General features: G+C 28.1%; 1 protein-coding gene across 6 annotated transcripts in view; it reads left to right on the top strand.

The window, feature by feature from the left end:
• The window catches only part of DIP-lambda (Dpr-interacting protein lambda), a 158,719-nt gene that overhangs the window by 126,531 nt on the left and 11,193 nt on the right, over positions 1-20,995 (top strand). For all 6 annotated transcript variants that reach the window (XM_089175633.1, XM_015320304.2, XM_015320303.2 and 3 more), the window contains 2 exons: positions 8,929-9,032; positions 20,784-20,899. In XM_089175633.1, the coding sequence (XP_089031759.1) occupies positions 8,978-9,032; positions 20,784-20,899 (171 nt within the window). In that variant the 5' untranslated portion in view covers positions 8,929-8,977. The remainder of the gene's footprint in view (positions 1-8,928; positions 9,033-20,783; positions 20,900-20,995) is intronic.

Genomic DNA, 20,995 nt, shown 5'->3' with positions numbered 1-20,995 from the left:
GTGCGTAAAACTTTTTACCAACCATTTCCAGACTACCAGATAGGTGTATAGTATATATATGTTAGAAATGTTAGTAGTGGTACGTATTATTACCTACATATGATTCGGAAATTCGTATGAATTTCAAAATGTCATGGACTATATTTCGAAAAGTTTTCCTTCCTTTTTAAAGAAGTTTCTACGTTAGTGAAGAGGTTTCTTCTATCGAATCCAATGTCGCCTTCTTATCGTCTACTTCTTCTTCTTCTTCTTCTTCTTCGAAAAAAAAAAAACTTTTCGCTTAACTAACGTCAAATTAATCGACTTTTACGATACACACACACACACATACATACACAAATTCACTTAAAAATTCTATTCGATTTATACTTCGACATTTTCTCTTTTTCAACTTTTTATATTTTTATTTTATTTTATTTTTTTTTTTTTACTTTCTTTCTTTAACTTATATCGTTTCTCTTTTTCAACATTTTTTTTGTTTCACAGATTCAATTATTTATTTTCTTTTTTATTATTTTAATAAATAATACTTCTTTTTTGTATATAATTAAAATTATTTATTTCTATTTATTTCCTTTAGCAAACTACAAATCTTAATAAAATTATTTAAAAATTGCGATACATAATTCACTTTTAAAAACTATAATGGTATAATAGTTTTTTTTTCTTTTTTTTTATGATTTTAAAATACACATCTAACTATTACGATTGTTATTTATTATTTATTTTATTTTTTATATTTTCTTTTCGCAAAGATGCTTGAAAAAAAGTACAACCGTCAAAGATCGACTTAACAAAGTTGACTTTAGTATGTCAAGACATCATACATATCAAACACACAGATGTACTCTTTGAAAAAGGTTCTTCTTCCTTCTCGACAACGACATTCATGATATCAGTCAAATGAAAGTAATAAAACGAAAGGAAAAAAAGTAAAAGAAATAAAGAAATAAATAAAGAAAGAAAGAAAAAAAGAAAGAAAGAAAATGTAGCATTTACCTTACCTTGATTCGTGCAAAGAACTTTTCTTTACATTTATTCCTTTCTTACCATTTTCATTCATTCATTCTTTCATCCATTCATTTATTCATTCATTCATTCATTCATTTTTTCATACTGAAACCTTTTAGCTCATTTCCCGAATAAAAATCTTTTCATAATAATTTTTTTTTCATCCCCCAAACCCCACTTTCCAATTTATATTAGTTTCATCGAATGTTTCGTTTAGTGAAATCATTACTCTCAAAGTATTATTATTATTATTATTATTATTTGTGGTTAAATTTTTATAAAAGATTAATGGAAATATTACAATAAAAATTATACTAATTAACTTAAACGAGAAAGAGTAGAGTAAAATAGAAGAACATCGATTATGTTACCTAAAATTTTCTATAATCTCTCATATTCGTTATTTTCGAAACGATAAGTGAGAGACCCTAACCGATTTTCATTCATCGTAATAATAATTGCAATTGTTTCTAGCTTCTGGAAACGTTTCAACGTACTTTTAGGATAATTACCTCCTACCATCCCTCATTGAAATCACTTTTGTAACGATAATAATGATAATAATCCACCGACGTATTTCAAAGTAAGTGCCAACATTATATTACATGATGTTTCAGAAGAGACATTACACGTTTATGTACAAAAATCTATACATATATGTATACAGGGTAATTCAGCAACACTTGTCACGTAAATGGTTCCAAAAATATGATAGTTGTAGAAAAGTGGATAAGATATTTTAACCCTTTGCACTAGCGCCCGGCAGATTTGAGTGACAACTCGAGTGGCGCTGATACGGCGCCCATCTGTCAAGACGAATCGAATGATTTGCAACATTAAATATAAAACCTGACAATGACCAATAAAAACTATTCGGAAAATATCTGTTCCGTTCGTTGTCGAAACTAAAGGATGACGAAAACTTGACATAACCCTGACACGACCACGACACGACCACGACACGACCATGACGTGGAAGAACTGTATTGAAGCGAGCTTGTTTGCCAGTTTACACTTTCGTTGATCTTCAAAAATATTAATGTTGCATATCATTGGATTCGTCTTGACAGCCGCTATCCAAAAATAAGTAATAAAATATAACATTGTATTTAAAAAAACAAAATTGACCGATAAATCTCGAAAATGTCTCAACCTAGCAAAAAAATATACTAATTTCATATTGTAGTCCTGAATTTTTCATGCAACTATTTTTCTTATCCACTTTTCTGCTACTAGGAACAATTTAGTGGCAAGAGCTGGTAAATCACCCTGTATATAAACAGAATATGTGGATTGATATTTGAAATTACGATGATAACAGCATAGCGTTCGTTCAACCGTATTTCGCGAGATGAACGAGAGAAATAAATAAAAAATAAAAAAAGAAAAAGGATACTAGAAAAGGATCAAAAAGAATACTCGCTAGAAAATAACGTAAACGGATTACTTGTAGTGGGTAAAACCATCGCTCAACTATAACAATCCCGCGAGATATACTTTATTTAAACAATAATAACCGTAATACATTTTACCCCGTACATTGTACGACCAACATATATACATATATATGTATTGTCTTGTATAAGACATTTTATTCTTTTGAAAAGTTGTTGGAAAGAAAAAAAGAAAATAAAATTACAAATAACGAAGAAAAATGTTGCAAAATTTTTAACGATTCCCCCCAAAAATTGATATATGTATACTAAACCTAATGTTAAAACAATTGATCATACGATGAAAAACTCCTTATGTTAGATTTATTTTTTAAAATTACAGTATAATAAATTTCAAAACTTTTTCTATCAAACAACCACCACCACCATTGCCACCCCTTTCCTAAGTAATTCTCAAGAAGACTAATAATTCAAACAATTAATTTATTTTACTCGTAAACAATGCGCGACAACCAATACTATTACAAATTAGATTTGTTTCAGACTACAATTTGTAACAAAGAATTAACAAATAAAAAAAATATAATAAAAATATTAAATATTTATACACAATTAAAAGTTTCTTCACCATTCAACTGTTTTGTTTTATTCTTTTGTTTTTTTTTTGTTTCTTCTCTTCGTTTATTTCATTTCCATCATTCTCAACCCACTACTTCACCTTATCATCTTGTTCTTCTTCTTCTTCTTCTTGGTTTGAGTTCATTTTGATGGGAAATTTCCCCCTCCCACTCTTACTGTTCTACCCTACCCCAGGTTGCTTCAAGGGGGTTGGTTTTCTCGTAACCTGACAGCAATTCATCCATTCGTGTCGCGGACGGCGATTAAAGTGTTAAATTAACTGTCTCTACATTTCAAAAGGAGACAGTTATTACTTGCCGCAAGGTGACGCGGTTTACGTAATTGCCGTCTCAACAAACCCCTACACCCCTTTCACCCTATCTCACCCCATCCCATTCAACTCGTCCAATCGTTTTACCCTGTGGAGTAGTAGTATCACAAGGGGGATGTTGCTAACTCGAAAGATTTGCATCTCTTTTTATCTAAAAGCATATTTATCTGTCTCTGGTTTTTTTTTTTTGATTTTTTTGTTTTTTTTTTTTTTCGTAGGAATGTGAGAAATACTTGAAGCAATAAAATGTTAGAACATATAGTTGGATTTAATTTCAATAGAATTAAATTCCCTTTGTTTATTTTTTTTTTCAAGGGAAAAGTCCTTTAGAATAGGGGCGGGGGGAGTGATTTGTATTTATAATTATTTAATAAAATTACTTTTGGTAATTGTTTTACTTTTTTTTTTTTTTTTGAATTTATGTAATCTATTTCAAACTTATTTAATATGTATATATATATATATATAGGATTAAAGTATTTAACATAATTTAAGTGAAGATAATTTGACGATTAATTAAACAGTATAATAATAAATAATAAAAAATTGTGATAGGGGAAAAGATAAAACCAAAAATCCGTGAAAATAAAAAGAAGACAAGAAATAGAAAAAAGTAGTCGAACGAACAGGAACAACACGAATTACACGAAGATGATTTCTGACGAGAGACGAAGAAAGATGAGAAGAAAATAGAAAAAGATAAAAAAAATAAGAAGAAGAAACAGAAGAAATAAAATAAGAAAAATAAGTAGTAGAAGAAGAAGAAGAAGGAGAAATGCAGTTGCAGAAGAGTCTCGTTGCTACTATGGCAGTCCTTATCACTGCTGCGTCCAATGCATAAAGCATAAAGTTCGTATCTCATGCATACATTCATACAAACGTAGAAGATCGTGGCCAAAAAGTAAGAGAGAGGAAACCAAAAGATAGAAAGAGAAAGAGAAAGTGAGAGAGAGGAAGAGAGAGAGAGAGAGAGAAGGTCCACGAAAAAGAGGAAGAAGATGAAGGAAGGATGATGGTTAAAGGTAGAAAGGTCATAACTTACTCTCCCTCTCTCTTTCTGCCAAGATTTATCCAACACTTCTCCCCCTCATCTTTCCACTCCTCATCTCTCTCTCTCTCTCTCTCTCTCTCTCTCTCTCTCTCTCTGGAATCTTCAAAAGACACGAAGGTAAACCCACCCTTAAACTTGATCCCACATCAATGCATATATACCTAGTTTTCTACACATTTACACACTTATATAAACATATACGTAAATGGATATATATATTAGATAAGTGAAATGTTTTAAATAAGTTACTAGAATATAATTTATTATTATAATATATAAATTATTGAATATAGTTTATATATTATAATTAATAGATCATTTTATTATTGATCCATTTGATAAATATCACCCAGTATAATAATATCCATTGGTATAAAAAGAAATCAAGGAAGATCAAGGACACGTATATCGCGAAAGGTAATCGTTGGGGGTGTCTTTTGAAACGTAACTGCGTAGTTCAATTCGAAACTAACCCTTCAACCACCCACCTTCTTTTCCTCGTTCATCCACCCTTTGATACTTTGAACCTATACCTTTCTCCTCTCTTTCTCTTCTAACCTTCACCACCACCTCTTTTCACCCAAACCCCCCACCTGATCCTTCTCGTGTAGGTATAACACATACGACTACGAACCGCTCAAAATTCCATTTTCCTCATGGGAATACATCCGGCAGTTGGTTCATTGAAAAATAGCCCACTTACCGCACACACCATGGCCTCTTTTTTTTACCATGAATCAATCTCTCTCTCTCACTCTTTCTATCATCTAACAGAGGGGGATCTATCGATTCACGTTCGGTTCCATTCCTTATTCTTATTCCTTTTCGTTTCTCCCTGCGTGGCTTCGATTTCATCTCTGGGATTGAAGGGGTTGAGGTTTGTGGGGGTTTGTTGAGGAAGGGGTGTGCTTTTTCTATCGTTGCTTTTTCACTTTTCCATTTTTCTCTTATTCTTTTCTTCCACCCTTTTTTTTTATCTACCCTACGTATCTATCTATCTATCTATCTATCTATCTATCTATCTATCTATCTTTTCGTTATTTTTCTTTTTTATTTTTCTTTCTATCACTCTTGGACTCTTATCTTCAACCTTGGAAAAGTCGGAAAGTCGAATCGAATGGTAAAGTAGGTGAACGACACCGAATCCTGTCGAAGAGAAAACTCGATCTTTCTCTTATTTTCTCGTCGTTCTTTTTTATTTTTCTTTTATTTGTAATACGGATTAGTTTTTAGGATAAAATTTCAATAAATTTTTAGTTATCATTGGATTATTATTTATAATAATACTAGCCTGTGACCAGCCACGCGTTATTGTGGCTCATGTGAGCCAAAATAAAGGTTAGGTTTTGTTCAAATGTTTCGAACATTCATCCAAATCTATGACCAACAGATGGCACTGGACTTAATTATATCTTTGTCTTGTTGTTTTTAAATTAATTAATTATTTTATAAATAACATTAATGTAATAAAAATCTAGCAGTATGCGAGTGCAACATTGTGTTATTATATTGTTGAATAAAAATTATTTTCAATAATTATCTTGTATTAATCAATCATATAAAATCAATAACAAACTTTCTTGCTTCTTCAAAAAATTAATGAAACGATCTTATCTATTATCACGAATATTAAATTCATCCTAACAAAAAACAAAAAGAAATTTACCAAGAAGAAGAAGAAGAAGAAGAAGTATTATCGGTGAACAATAAATAATCTGAAAAGATAGGTAAGAGATAAACTGGGTGTGGGGGGTAGGTAAGAGGGGTTGGTATGAAATGCATTCGTCCTCGTGGGCCATCGTTAAATGCTTAATTGCATTTTACGCTTCATTGTTCATGCCCAGCAGCAAAGGTTCGTTAAGACCACCTAGAAGAATCTAAGAAAAAGGTGTGGTGAATTGGTAGAGTGTTGGGGGTTGGGGTTGGGATTGGGGTTGGCTTGAGGGTGGTTGCTTGAAAATGGATAGTGTGGTGGATATAACTGGCAGGAATAAGAAGAAAACTACGAAGATGAAGAAGATGAAGAAGAAGACGAAGTAGATGATGATGATGATGATGATGATGATTCTGATGCTTTGCGATTTCTAACGGCGTCGAAATAACGAGCTACCGGTTTCAACCCCTGAGAACTCATTTTAATCGGTGATAGGATAACTATGGGGGTGGGCAAGGGTGTCATTAATTACTCCGGATGTAGGAGGTTCTTCCCCTTTAGTTACCAACTCCCTTCCCTTAATTCACAACCCATTTTCTTAACCGTTCAACATTGACTACTTTTCTTTCCACAGCTTTTTTAATTGTTCAATTATTTTTTTTTTTTTACTTTCCTATTCTTATTTTATTTTATTTTATTTTTTATTATTACTTTCTCAATCGTAATAAGTACTCTCGAACTTTATATTTTAAGTAACCTCGAGTTATATACGAATAACCTATACTACTACATTCTCGAAGTGGGTTGAAATCTTTTTTTTTTTTTTTTTTTTTTTAATAAAAATAATAAAATAAAGTTTCTGTAGGTTCTCCAATCGAAAATAAGGGTAAAGGGGGAAAGGGATAGGTTGAAGTGTTCTTAATAAATTCCAAACGAATCGTTTCAAACTTTCTCAATTATATAATTGGACTTTGTAAAAATTTATTTCTTGTTTGGTTTTCTATACCAAGCCACCCTTTGCTTTTTATTTCACGATTGAACGAACAATTGTTTTTCAAGTGGTGAAATAATTAACAATTTAATTATTAACATTAAATATTGTTATAATTGTTGAAAAAAAAATGTATTGTTTCTCGTCTTTTAAAGTGAAAACTTTTTGTTTTTAATCCGTCAAACGTAATTTCATTTAATTGCATTGACTGTGAAACTAAGAAGAAATAAGAAAAAATAAAAAGTTAAATAAAAATGAAAAAGCTTTTGTAAATTGTTCGTCGCTTGTTAAATCTCATTGGAAAATTTGTTGAGAAACTGATCGATAGGGATCCATTCATTGTACACTCATACCAATTTACTAAACTACAAGAATCAATGTCTACGGTTGATTTTCCATTGGTTCGATTCATTTTGCGAGTTATCGAATTAAAAAAAAGAATAAATAAATAAAAACAAAAATAAATAAAAGAATTCGCGAAAAGTTGAACGATGAATGAAGTTTCAAGTTTATCAAGAAGAATGCAAGCGTTTAAAAGTTACTTTTTACGAACTACCCCCTATTCTTTCGATTTTACGAAGTAAATAAAATCAAATAAAATAAATTCTATATATATTGAAGTAAAAGCAATTTCAAAAGAAAAAAGGCGAATTAATTAATTAATTATAAATACATTAAAATAATTGAAAGATAAATAATTAGGTTCGATTAGTCTACGAAATAAATAAAATTAATAAAATAAATAATATATATATATATAATATATTAAATAATAAAATAATATAAATTAATAATATAAAAACATATAAATTTTTATCATTTTTTAATTTAATTATTTTTATTATATATATATATATATATATATATGAAAAATTGTAAAATATAAATTTAAAAAATCTTAAAGAAAAATTTAAATTATACAAATATATAAATTTATATAATTAATTAATATTTTATACATTTAATATAAATTATATATAATATTATATATAATTTATAATTTTATATATTATAATTATATATTTAATTAAGTAAAAAAAATTTCAAAAGAAATAAGAAGAAAAAAAATTAATCATTTAATTAAATATACATTGATATAAAATAAAATCATTAAAAAATAATAAGATAAATGATATACAAGGAAAAACTATATATAAATAATTAGTTGTGATTATGATAAAATGATTATTGATTTGATAATAATAAATATAATTAAAATTGTAATTGTTATATATAAGATATAACTGTTAGCAAAAGTAATTTCAATTTCTAATAATATCCGTGTAAGTATTAACGTTCACAGTCTCATCTATTTTGTATTTAACTCTAATTGTATTATAAATAAATCTCATGAAACACACAGCTAACGAAATTACGAATCGAGGAGTACTATCTTCTAACGTCTTATATGAAAAGGGAAGAAAGTTTACTTGCACACGCTAATTCTGATGGATGACTAAAGTTTAAACTTCGTTTCCAAATACAATACCTGGTGTGTTGGCCTATTTGCTTTTAAATGTGATAAACTTAATATTCGATGGATAAATATAGATATATATATATATATATATATATATATATATGTTTCAAATAATCCAACAAATTATACATTTTCATTCTAATCATATTTTATAATGATAAATAATAATAAACAAATTAAATGATTATTCATCATTTTTATAATATTTCAATTCATTGATCGAATAAATCTGAATGAAATTATAATCATGATTATCTTCATTATATTTACATTGAAATATTAAATATTTATTTAATAATAAAATAATTATATAACAAAAGTAAAACGTTATTATTTTATTGAAAATAAATTAAATTAATAATTATCATTAAAAATTTGATTTATTTATTATTTTTCAGATAATCGACCAACTATCCCGAAGATTTATCAACAAACTGGTTTATTCTCATGGCAGCACGGGAACTTGCAGCCCTTTTCATCGCAATTTTACAACTTTGCTTATGTGAGTTCATTCTTTTTTTTTTTACTAATATTTGTTCCTTTATTTATTAAATTTAATATAAAAAAAAAATGAAGAAAAAAACTTCTTAAAATAAAATAATTTCAACAATTGGATTTATATGTTTGAAAATAAAAAAAGTGAAAAAGTCTATATGACTTGGATAAGAATATTTAGTAAAGGGAGTGGGGTGGGGGGTAGTTTAGAAGGGATTGGGGTAAAAAAAATGAAAAATTTGGCAAGGAAAGACTAAAAAGAAGAAAATAGAAAGTATAAGAAGAAGAAGAAGAAGAAGAAGCCGCAAATTGAAAGTTCGCGTTCGCAATGCACCACCTTCCGGCACATGACTTTCATGAGAACTCTGCAGATGGGGACCCATTGAGAAGAAGCTTTCTTTCTCGACTTCTTTTTCATCGTAAACGATTTTCCCAGTTTTCTAAAGACAGACCAAAAGACGAGACAATCTACTATCCCATCAAAATAAAAATAAAAATCTTAGAACAAAATCGTCACTTTTTATACGTTCGCCACAAACAGAAGAAAAATATTCTAACAATTAACTTTTTCTATGCTTTTACGATGCAACGAATTATTATTTCATTAAATACCACAAACTACTAGGAACTACTAGTTAAAATAAATAAACGTAAAACCTTTTAACGATGTAGCCCCTTCTCTCTCTCTCTCTCTCTCTCTCTCTCTCTTCTTCTTCTCTCACGCCCGTTAAATTCCAATTCGCCCTTTTTTGACTTCAAATCAACAAGCCGAAAATCCAACGATAAATCTCGGCAAATCCGAGATCACACATTTCCCTAATCCCCGATCAGGAAGCAAGTCAAATTTTAAATACAAAAGAAAATGATTTTAGAAAAGATTTAAAGAGCTCATTTTATTTTTATAAAAAGGGTAAAAGAAAAAGAAGTAAAAAGAACTCGCTAGATTAACCTAACCTAAATAATTTTGGAGTACACGAAGTGTACCTTAAAAAGAAAACCAAAAAAGACAAACAAACAAAAAGAAACAAAAAATAAAAAACAAAGAAGAATATTAAAAAGTGATGCGAAAGAAGAATAAAAAATTCATTGAAAAATAATCAAATAATAATAACAATAATAATAATAATAATAATAATAATAATAAAAACAATAAGTGTATTAACGTTATTACAAAGGAAAATGCAAATAAAAAATAGAAACGTTGACAGATTTATTTTCAATGGGTGGGGGGGGGGGAACAAAAATAAAAGGATAATTGACAAATTTATTATACAGGGTGTATAAATTATTTCTTACGAAAGGGGTGTATCAAAAAGGACACATTGTAGTCGATGCAGAGATAATAAAATGAGAAAGAAAGAAATAAAAAAATAAAAGAAAATAGAATGAAATAGGGACAGAGAGAATGAGGTTGAAGGAAAAGGGTTAGTAAAGATGGAAGAGGAAAAATAGAAGAAGAAGAAGAAGAAGAAGAAGAAGAAGAAGAAGAAGAAGGTGGAGGAGAGTTTGCAGAATCCACTTAAATCCACGGTGATTTACTCGGGCACAAGGCCTCCTCTGTTCGACCAACTTGGATAGTTCAACTTCCCACCACCACTCCATTTTTTTTTTTCCAACGAACGAATGAACGAATAAACGAAAGAAGAACACCCTGAACCAAGTAAAAGTAAACGAGCACGAAGAGCTTTTAAAAACGATAGAGGAAAACGTTAAAAAGCTAAAAACTCCATCACCGAAGAAAAAACAGATATTTGTTAATCAAATTTTAAGTTATATTCAAATGTTTCGCACACTTATTAAAATCTATGACCAACAGATGGCACTGGGCTTACTTGTATCTTTTTCTTGTTTTTGTTTTTTTTTTAAATTAATTAATTATTTTATAAATAAATTAATGTAATATGAATTACCATAGTTATTTATAACAACGAAATATGGTTTTTTTTTCATTTATAAAAATGTCAGAATGAAAACAAAATTGCTTTTAAAGGATGTAATCTTTTTTTCTTCGTTATTCTATTTTATTTATTTTTTTTTTTTGTTATCATAGAAAATGTGTAAAATTTATACTTATTGTCCTGACACTTACGGTTCGGTAAAGTAAAGATTTTTATCCTTGAAAAGGATAGATCTATAACTAACAAATTTCTCTCAGTTTCGTGAATGAAATCCTTCTTCTTCATGATGTGTGTGTGTGTGTGTGTGTGTGTGTGTGGTGAGGGTAATAAGAAAGAACGAGACGGATAGAAAAGAAAAAGAGAGAGAAATAGAGCAAGATGTGAAAAAAAAAAAAATATATATATATATATATGAGGAGAATACAGCTAGCATCGAAAGCTCGAAAGCTCAACTTTCAGCTGCGGTTCGTTTCTTCGTATAAGCGATCGACGATATCTAGTATAGCTTTAGTCGCGTCGGTTTTCCTATCAAATTTACGATTCTCTAGGTTAGAGAAATAGTCTCTTTTATATGATGCAGGTTCTTGGATATCTCGATGACCGAGGAATACGATTTTCTAGGATTTTCTCTTATACTACTATTATATATAATATATTTCTATATACAATATATATATATATATATATATATATATATATATATATATATATATATATATATATTATTATATAACTAATTATTTATATATAACTAATATATATAAATTACATATATAACTATATTATACATATATAATATATAACTATATTATACACACACACATATATATATACATAGAAAAAATATCTATTAAATAATTAAATAATTAAATATGAAATATTCTAATTACAAATAAAAATTTAAACTAATCCGAATAATTTGATATTTATATAATATTTTATTATATATATATATATATATAGAATTATATTTTATATAATTTTAGTTAAATACTTTTAATTATATTTTATTATAAAAATATCTATTTTAAATAATTAAATAAAAATATTTGAAATATTCTATTATGAATAACAATGTTAACTAATCCGAATAATTTGATATTTTTTAATTATATTTTATTATAAAAATATCTAATAAATAATTAAATAATAAAAATATCTCAAATATTCTATTACGAATAACAATTTAAATCAATTCGAATGATGTAACCCTTTATATATAATTCCCTAAATAAATATTAACGTTAATCCAATTTTTACGTTTATATATGCAAATATAAATCCATTATTCCTATCCATATTATTTATGTATGTGTATGTATGTATTATTATTATTATTTTTTTTATTCAAATAAATGTATGTTAGTCATCAGATTAAAACTTATACACAAGTATTCAATTTTCATCGAGATATATTTACCATTGATTTGATAACAACTGAAATAAGGTGCATGAAAAAAGAAAAGAAATTTAGAAAAAGAGAGAGAGAGAGAGAGAGAGAAAGAGAGAGGAAAGATAAGGATTGAGAATATGGTAGGACAAGAAGAACGTCGTAGTCAAGCATCCCTCGTCTTGGAAGTTCCATTTTCAATATCTTCACGACAGATGGTCGATCGTTTCAGGGTTTGCTGCTCGCGTTCCTTCGATCTATGTCACTCAAGTGTTCGTCACTACTTCGAGACGTTATCGTCGGTGCTTCTGATTTCCTCTTAAAACACCCTTCCTTTTTCATCCCTTTTCCTTTCCCCTAACACCAACCCCTTTTCTTTCTTTTCACTACTCTTTCACAATTTACTAGGTGCATCCATTTTCAAAGTAACGATGATACTGCCACCTTTTTCTTTTCTCGTTGCAATAAAAATGAGATAAATTTATATGTGTGTATTTGTGTGTGTATGTGTGTGTGTGTTTATTTATCTATCTATCTATCTATCTCTCTTTTTCTTTTTTACCTTTTTTTCTTTTATCGTAAATACGTTTCTTCTTTTCTTCATAATTTTACTTTGATTTTCTTCTTTTTTAAGGTTAGAAAAAATAAGGGGGAAAAAAGAAGTTTTTTATAATAAATTTAGTTATATATATATATATATATATATATATATATATATAATAAAATAAAATATAAAATAATATAAAATATAAAAATATAATTATTTTATATATTAATATTATAATTATTTTGTATTTTGTATACAAAATTAAATATAATAATTGAATATAATTATAATAAATGTGATATATTGTTTAAGGTTGTTTATATTGTTTATATTGTTTTTATAGTGTTAATATTAATATCTAATATTATATTAGGGCATAATTAGAATTAAGTATATTGTCAAGGGAAACGAACATGTAGGAGGGGCCTTCGGGGTAAACACCCTAAAGGGGTATACCTGAAAAATAAACTTCTTCTTCTTCTTCTTCTTCTAATTAAATATAATTACTATATAAAGATTAATATTGAAAAATTTAAGTATTAAAATTTCAACAACAACAAAATTATGCCAGCTTTATAATATATCCCCACCCAAATCTTAAAAAAAATAAGATTAATACTAAAATCTGAAAGAAAAACAAAAGTATAGGGATATCCCCCTAATGGTTTAATTTTTCATTTTCCGCTTGGATTATTCATTTTGTCACAACCAAACAATTTAATTCAGCACCCACCCATTTCTGGTTTGAACTTTACTCTTCGTGACTAGCAACAAACAATTATTACTCCTTACTATTTGCGTTTCGTTATCACTATCTCTCTCTCTCTCTCTCTCTCTCTCTCTCTCTCTCTCTCTTATTCTGTCTTGATTTGCTCAGGAATATCGTCTTATAGCCATTTCTACGTTTCTACTATTTCATTGTAGAGAGTTAGATACAAGAGAACAGCTGTAACAGAAAAGAGAACAGCAAGAAGACAGTTGAGTGGAAGGGAATGAGGTAAACGGGGAATCTGGGGATCTGAGGGGTTGAGGGGTATGTTGGTTGGTTGGTTGGTTCGAGGGGTTGGAAAAGAGGATTGGGAAGGAGGGTGAAAAAGGGACGTGCAATTCCGCGAGGCATACTTTTGCAGTTGGAGCGAATGCTGGAAATAATCGCGACAATCCTCCACTTCAAGGAGAGGCAATAACGATGCCTAGGTACAATCCTACTCGTAAGAGTGTTCGTAGTTTGTTTCTTCGGGGGCTTTCACCCTTAAACCACCCTACACCTTCCCGACCATCACCCTCTTTCTTACTCGTCCTTTCTTCTTCTTCTTCTTCTTCTTCTTACTTTACCTAGCGAATAATGGAAAACGAAGGGAGAAACACCACCAACACCAACACCAACAACACCGAGACGAGTGGTAAGGGTACTACTTCATTGATAAAAAAAGAACAAAAAAAAATGACAAAGTAAAAAAAAAAATAAATAAATAAAAAGAAAGGAAGGAGTGTGAGATAAGATACGAAAGAAGAGAAAGAGAACCCTTGGAATTTTCGTGGTGGGTAGAGGTACACACCTTACCTACGTTTTATAAAACTCCAATTGCGCATTTTCCGTTCTCTTATTTTCTTACGTGGAATTCGACGAATCTTATCTTATCTTTTAAAAGAATGAAAATAGGAAAAATATTAGATAGGAGGGTAGGTTAGAGATGATAACGTAACGATAATTGAAAATTTTGATTAAATTTAAAATGGGAATACTAACAAATGTGTATGCTTATCGTTTGAATCATTAAATAAATATTTGAGATAACCAACTTTGATTGATCTTAATTAAACAATTAAAAAAAAATCCTTTAACAAATTCTATATATATATATATATATTAATCTTCTTTCTTTCTTTTTTTTAACCACCATCATCAAACTTTTACACCCTTTTTACCCCCTCTTCTATATCCTATTTTGTTTTTGTTTTTATCCTGAATGAAACAATAAAAAATCTTTTAACAAATTGTATATATATTATCCTTCCTTCTTTCTTTCTTTTTTTTTTTTTTTTAACAACCACCATCATCAAACTTTACACCCTTTTTAACCCCTTTTCTATATCCTATTTTTTTTATTATTATTATTATTATTTTTAGGGAAAACAAAAATCGTAAACGCTTTTCCTTTCGTAGATTCGAGAGACACACCTTGGTAAAATAACAATCAGAGAGTACTATACTCACTCGATACGAAATAAAAGTATATAACACACAAATACACACACACACACACACACACACAGGTATATATGTGTACATCGTGTGTTAGGGAAACAGAATAAAATTCGAATAGCAGCAGCAGCAGCAGCAGTAGCAGCCTCTTACGAAGAGATTATGCTAACGAGACAATCCCCGTGTGGTAAAGTAAGTCATGGAGAAAAAAAAACCACCATGATTTCCTTTTATTTTTCTCCATTTGTGAAGTGGATCTTTCCAAACCTTCCTACCTTTCTCCTATCTTCCAACCTATCACCCTTCTACCCCTTTTGAATCTTCTTATTCTTCATCAATGAAACAACGATATTGTTATCTCTCTTTGTTCAAGAATTTCAAATTGTTTGTTTGGCACGATTGTTAAGTAAAAAAGAGATAAAAATATTGATCAACAATTATTTGAAAATTATTTTGAAAAATATATTTTTCCTCACTAAACCAAAGAATATTTGGTACTTACGTATTAACGCCATGGCACCGCAACAAAAATTCCGCTAATGCGCCAATAAAGAGCAATCTTGTTGTTCGCATACAACAACCTTATTGTTTGCACATAGCAACCGTCAGGGTTGCGTTAAAGTTTCGTTAGGGTTTCGTTAGAGTTTCGTCAGAGTTTCGTCAAAGTTTATATCAAACTATAATTAATAAACTATAATTTGTAACTAAATAATAATTCATCGATGAAATTATTTCGAATGAAATACCAAAAGTGTTTCTATGGAAGGAGTTACTAAATATTGCAATAATATTATATATTATTATTTATATGTATTTAATTATTTTTATTTATATTTATTTAATTTACAATAATATTTTATAATATTATTGCAATATAAACTTATGGATCTTAATATAAGTGCATAGTTGATATTATATTGATAGATACATGTACTAAAATCACTCACAGTTTCTAACAGAGAGAAAAGGAGAGAGTAAAAGAGAGTAAGGGAGTAAGAGGGTTAGAGAGAGAGAGAGAGAGAGAGAGAGAGAGATTGAAAGAGAGGAATATATAGAAATAGGGGTAGTCCACATCTCTCAACTCTAACTTCTATCTACTATAGGATTCTTGGTTTAAGCCAAAATCAATAGGCGTGTGCTCCGATCTGATAAGTATACTGAAGAGAAATCCTTCTCTATCTCTCTTACTTACTCACTCTCTCTCTCTCTCTCTCTCCTTGCTCTTTCTTTCTCATACTCTCTCTCTCTCTCTCTCTCTCTCCTTTTACTTCTTAACCATCTCCTTCCTTTCTTGCACTCATTAACTCGCTTATTCTACCTTCTTCAAAGGTGAATTCTCTTCTAGTTTAGAAATTTTGTTAAAATACACATACACACTTATATTCAAAACCAAACCTAATTATCTGATGTATATACCATGTTTCTATAGTATATTTTATTTCATTTAAAAGTAAATAATATATGTAATGAATTATTTATTATTTTTATTTATATATATATAATTGTTTCGTGTTATTTAATTTAAATATAATAACAAAGTAAAATAATATATAAAATATATATATATTTATATATATATATACCTACTTATTTCATAGATACCCTATATATTCCCATCATAGCATATTTGATTTCATTTAAAAATAAATAGTATATATATATATATATATATATATATATATATATATATATATATATATATATATATATATTTCAGTAACTTTTATAAGTTTACGCATAGCTTTTGAATTTTAAATAATTAATAAAACAATTCTTTTAATTTTTCATCAAAAATTAAAAGAAAATAAAAATTGTTACTTTTCCTATCAATTTAATTTAAATTTGAATTATAAATCTTTTAATTAAAGTATTTATAAATTTATTTATGTATCAAATTGTACATATATATATATATATATATAGGAACTCGTAAATCCAAGAAGTAGTTCTATGGTGCTTTTCTCGGAACTATAGTTGCTTCTAGGTTTCCTACCTCGATCGTAGAAACTTCAACAAAGAGTACTCGAATCTCTGTTATCTCTCTCTCTCTCACACACTCTCTCTCTCTCTCTCACTCACTCACTCTCTGTACTTTTAGTATTAACAGGTATTTAACCCTTCGACGAGTAATGGATTCTACCAGTCAGAGAAGTCAGTGTATTTATAAGAACATTCAAAGAAAGTTAATTACTACTAAAATAAATGATTTAAGAGTTTATCAAAGTAAACGTATTTCAATCAAAGAAAAAGAAAAATTCCAAAACAAAATGTGTTCAAATCAAATGAAACAATATAATAATATAATTTAATAAATCTTATAATCCATTCTACTTTATTAGAATAAAATTATCAATTAATTTATATTTATTTTTGATCCAACTAATAATAATTGATTTGTTCAAATAATTCGATGTTATATATGCTTTGTCATTTTTTTGTTTTTATTTTTATTTACTATTAATGTGTAATACTTTTAGCTATGATTATTCATCCTTTAAATTAAAATATAAAAATTTAATTTAATAAATACTACAATCATTCTACTTTATTAATAAGATCATCAATTAATTTATATTTATTTTTGATAAATATATATATATATTTTTTTCTCTATATGATTTATTATTATATTTAAAATAATATATTTATATTATTAAATAAATCAATTTTAAACTAATAAACTATTACTATTATTATTATTATTATTAATACATTTGATCGAATACGAAACATTTTATGTTGATATTACCTGTGTATATATATATATATATATATATATAATAATATTTTGTAATGATTTAGTTTATATTGCATAATCTTTCGAAATTATTCCAAAGAATTAATTTCCATATTCTAAAACAATGTCACCCTAACCCACCACCCACCATCTCTGCGTTTCATACTTATCGATATAACTTCTCCCGATTAAATTTCCTCGACCGGTTTCAATAGCACCGGTTGTTATAATAGCTAATCTGCGAGAGGATAGAGTCTCTCTCTCTCTCCTTAAACCTCGAGATGTTTGAGGTACTATAATACTCTCTCTCTCTCTCTCTCCTAGAATTTACCTCTATTCTATAATCAAGCATAGTTTCTAATACAGTAGCTAACGTAAACTACCAGTCTAACTATTCTATTGAATATATCGCATGATTTTCTACCTACAAAGATTTATTTTACATTTTAACACACACACACACACACATATATAAATACAATTCCTCAATCAAATCATTTCTTATTCGTTAATAATTATTGATTATATAAATAAAATTTACAATTAAACATAATACACTTATTAACTTTTTTTTTTTTTAAATAAAATAACACAATATGATTCAAATTCGTTCAATAAAATAATATATAATATAATCAAATAAAATACTACATTTATAAATAAAATAAAATCAAATACAATACACTACACTTATAAATAAAATAAAATCAAATAAAATACTACACTTATTAATTTGTTTTTTAAATAAAATAACACGATACAATTAAAATTCGTTGAATAAAATAAATATACTATAATCAAATAAAAAAAAAAACTAAATTAATTAATTAACAATGAATACAAAATAAAAAAATATCAATTTATCAATTGATGAAACCAATAAATCATTTTAATTTGAAAATACCTAAATGTGTTTAACCTTCTTATTATACTCTTTATTATATTTCTATTTCTTTCTTTTCTACCCATACCCACCCCATCCCTTCCCCCCCATGGAAAAGAAACTACGGTATGACCGACAGAATAAAGAATTAAACTTTGAAATTAGAATTCCTAAACGTGAGAGAGAAAAACGATCCTCATATTCTTTTTCAACTACCCAGGTTAGGTGATGGTACGATCTCTAGACCAGTCCCTACCCCTTTCTCCCTACCCTCATCCAATCTATATTACCCTTAACCTTTTGGGTAGAAAAAGAAAGGGTGGTAGTAGTAGTAGGAGTAGGAGTAGGAATAGGAGGAGGAGGACGAGTCTCGTTCGGATCGTAAAAACCATGCCATGAAAATCGTGTTCTCCATTCGTGTTCTCGTTCTTTCTTTCGTTCTTTCGTTCTTTCGTTCTTCAACTTTCATTCCGTTCGTCCTCTCGCCAATAGTGCGAATGCGAGACTGAAGAATTTTTCCATTTATCGCCTTTCTTGCATGAACGCATACAAGAATTTCGATAGGACGGAATATGGGCGTTCGAAATGCTTTGCTTCCTTTTTCATCACCTATTTTTCTCTTTCTCTCTTTCTCTCTTTCTCTCTCTCTCTCTCTCTCTCTCTCTCTCTCTCTCTCTTACATACACACACACACACACACATATATCTCCACATACACACACACACACATATCTCCACATAACTTACACACAAGTTCACTTATTCTTTTTCTATCTCTTTGTCTCATACATGCACATACATGCACATGCATCTACATATACACACCTGTTCACTTATTCTTTTTCTATCTCTTTTTCTCCTACACACACTTGCACATGTACTGCACACACATGTTCACTTATTCTTTTTATATCTCTTTTACTTATACATACGCATATACATGCATATACATATGCACATATGTATATTGCACACATTTGTTCATTTTACTTCTATCTCTATCTTTCTTTCTTTCTTTCTTTCTTTCTTTTTTCATTGACTATTTTTATCGGATATATACATATACATATATATATATATATATAAGAAATATGAGAAATGGTATAGAGAATATTACCTACTCTTCTTCTAGACATTGAATATCTAATCGATAACAGTGTGTTCGTTCATGCGTGTACACTCAAACTCGTAAGGTTAGATGTCGGTGACTTCCAAGAGAAACTTTACCCTAGCCCGATTATCCCCAACGATATTATTGTTATTATTATTATTATTATTATTATTATTATTATGAAAGTCTATACTATCTTGAATTCTTATACTTCTGTTTCTTCTTTTATTCTTTGTTTTGTGTGTTTTTTTTTTTTTATCTATTTCAAACACGTCAATCTCGATACGTTCGATGCAGAATATCGAAATTTACCGACAACAACACAACGTGGGCATACGATTTATCTATTCAATACTACGATTGGGATTTTATTCTTTTTTGTTTTTTAAATAACAATATACGAAAACTGAATTGTTAAAACTTCAAATCTGTTTGATATCCGAATTGCAATTTCATTCCACAATATAATATAATTCAAATACTTTTAGTAGTTCATTTTAAAATTAATGTAAAAAATTAAATCATAAAAACAATTGTTCTTTTTTTTTAAAAAAATAACAATTAATGATCTGAATTATTAAAACTTAAAATCTGTTGGATACTAGAATTCCAATTTCATTCTACAATATAATATAATTCAAATACTTATACTAATTCATATTAAAATTAATGTAAAAAAATAACAGCAAGTTTTAAATAATAAGAACAATTGTAACATATTATTCTCATCTTTATAAATTATTATTATTGTTGTCTTTAAAAAATATTAAGAAATAGTTGAGTTCATATTAAAATTATTATAAAAAATAATAGCAAGTTTTAAATCATAAAAACAATTGTAATATATTATTCTCATAGTTATAAATTATTATTATTATTATTGTAATTGTCTTTATGAAATATTTATAAGTATCATTAAATAAAACGTTTATTATAAGATTATTTGCATTAAATTAACACGAAAAATGTTGGTTTTTTGTCAACAGGTCAATTAACCCCAGAATTTGTACCAGAATTTTTAGCCCCTTTGGAAAATCACACGGTAATCCAGGGTCGTGACGTGTCATTTACTTGCGTCGTTAATCATTTACAAACTTACAGGGTAATTATTAAAACCAATTATTAATATTTTACATTAATACTCGAAAATAATTCATCTTACAATTAATTCATTCATGTTGATTCCCAATAAAACAAA

This window comes from Polistes dominula, unplaced genomic scaffold (genome assembly GCF_049000335.1).
Source record: "Polistes dominula isolate Pdom_NZ unplaced genomic scaffold, Pdom_raw_medaka contig_17, whole genome shotgun sequence".
Lineage (NCBI taxonomy): Eukaryota > Metazoa > Arthropoda > Insecta > Hymenoptera > Vespidae > Polistes > Polistes dominula.
This window is presented reverse-complemented; position numbering and strand designations above follow the sequence as displayed.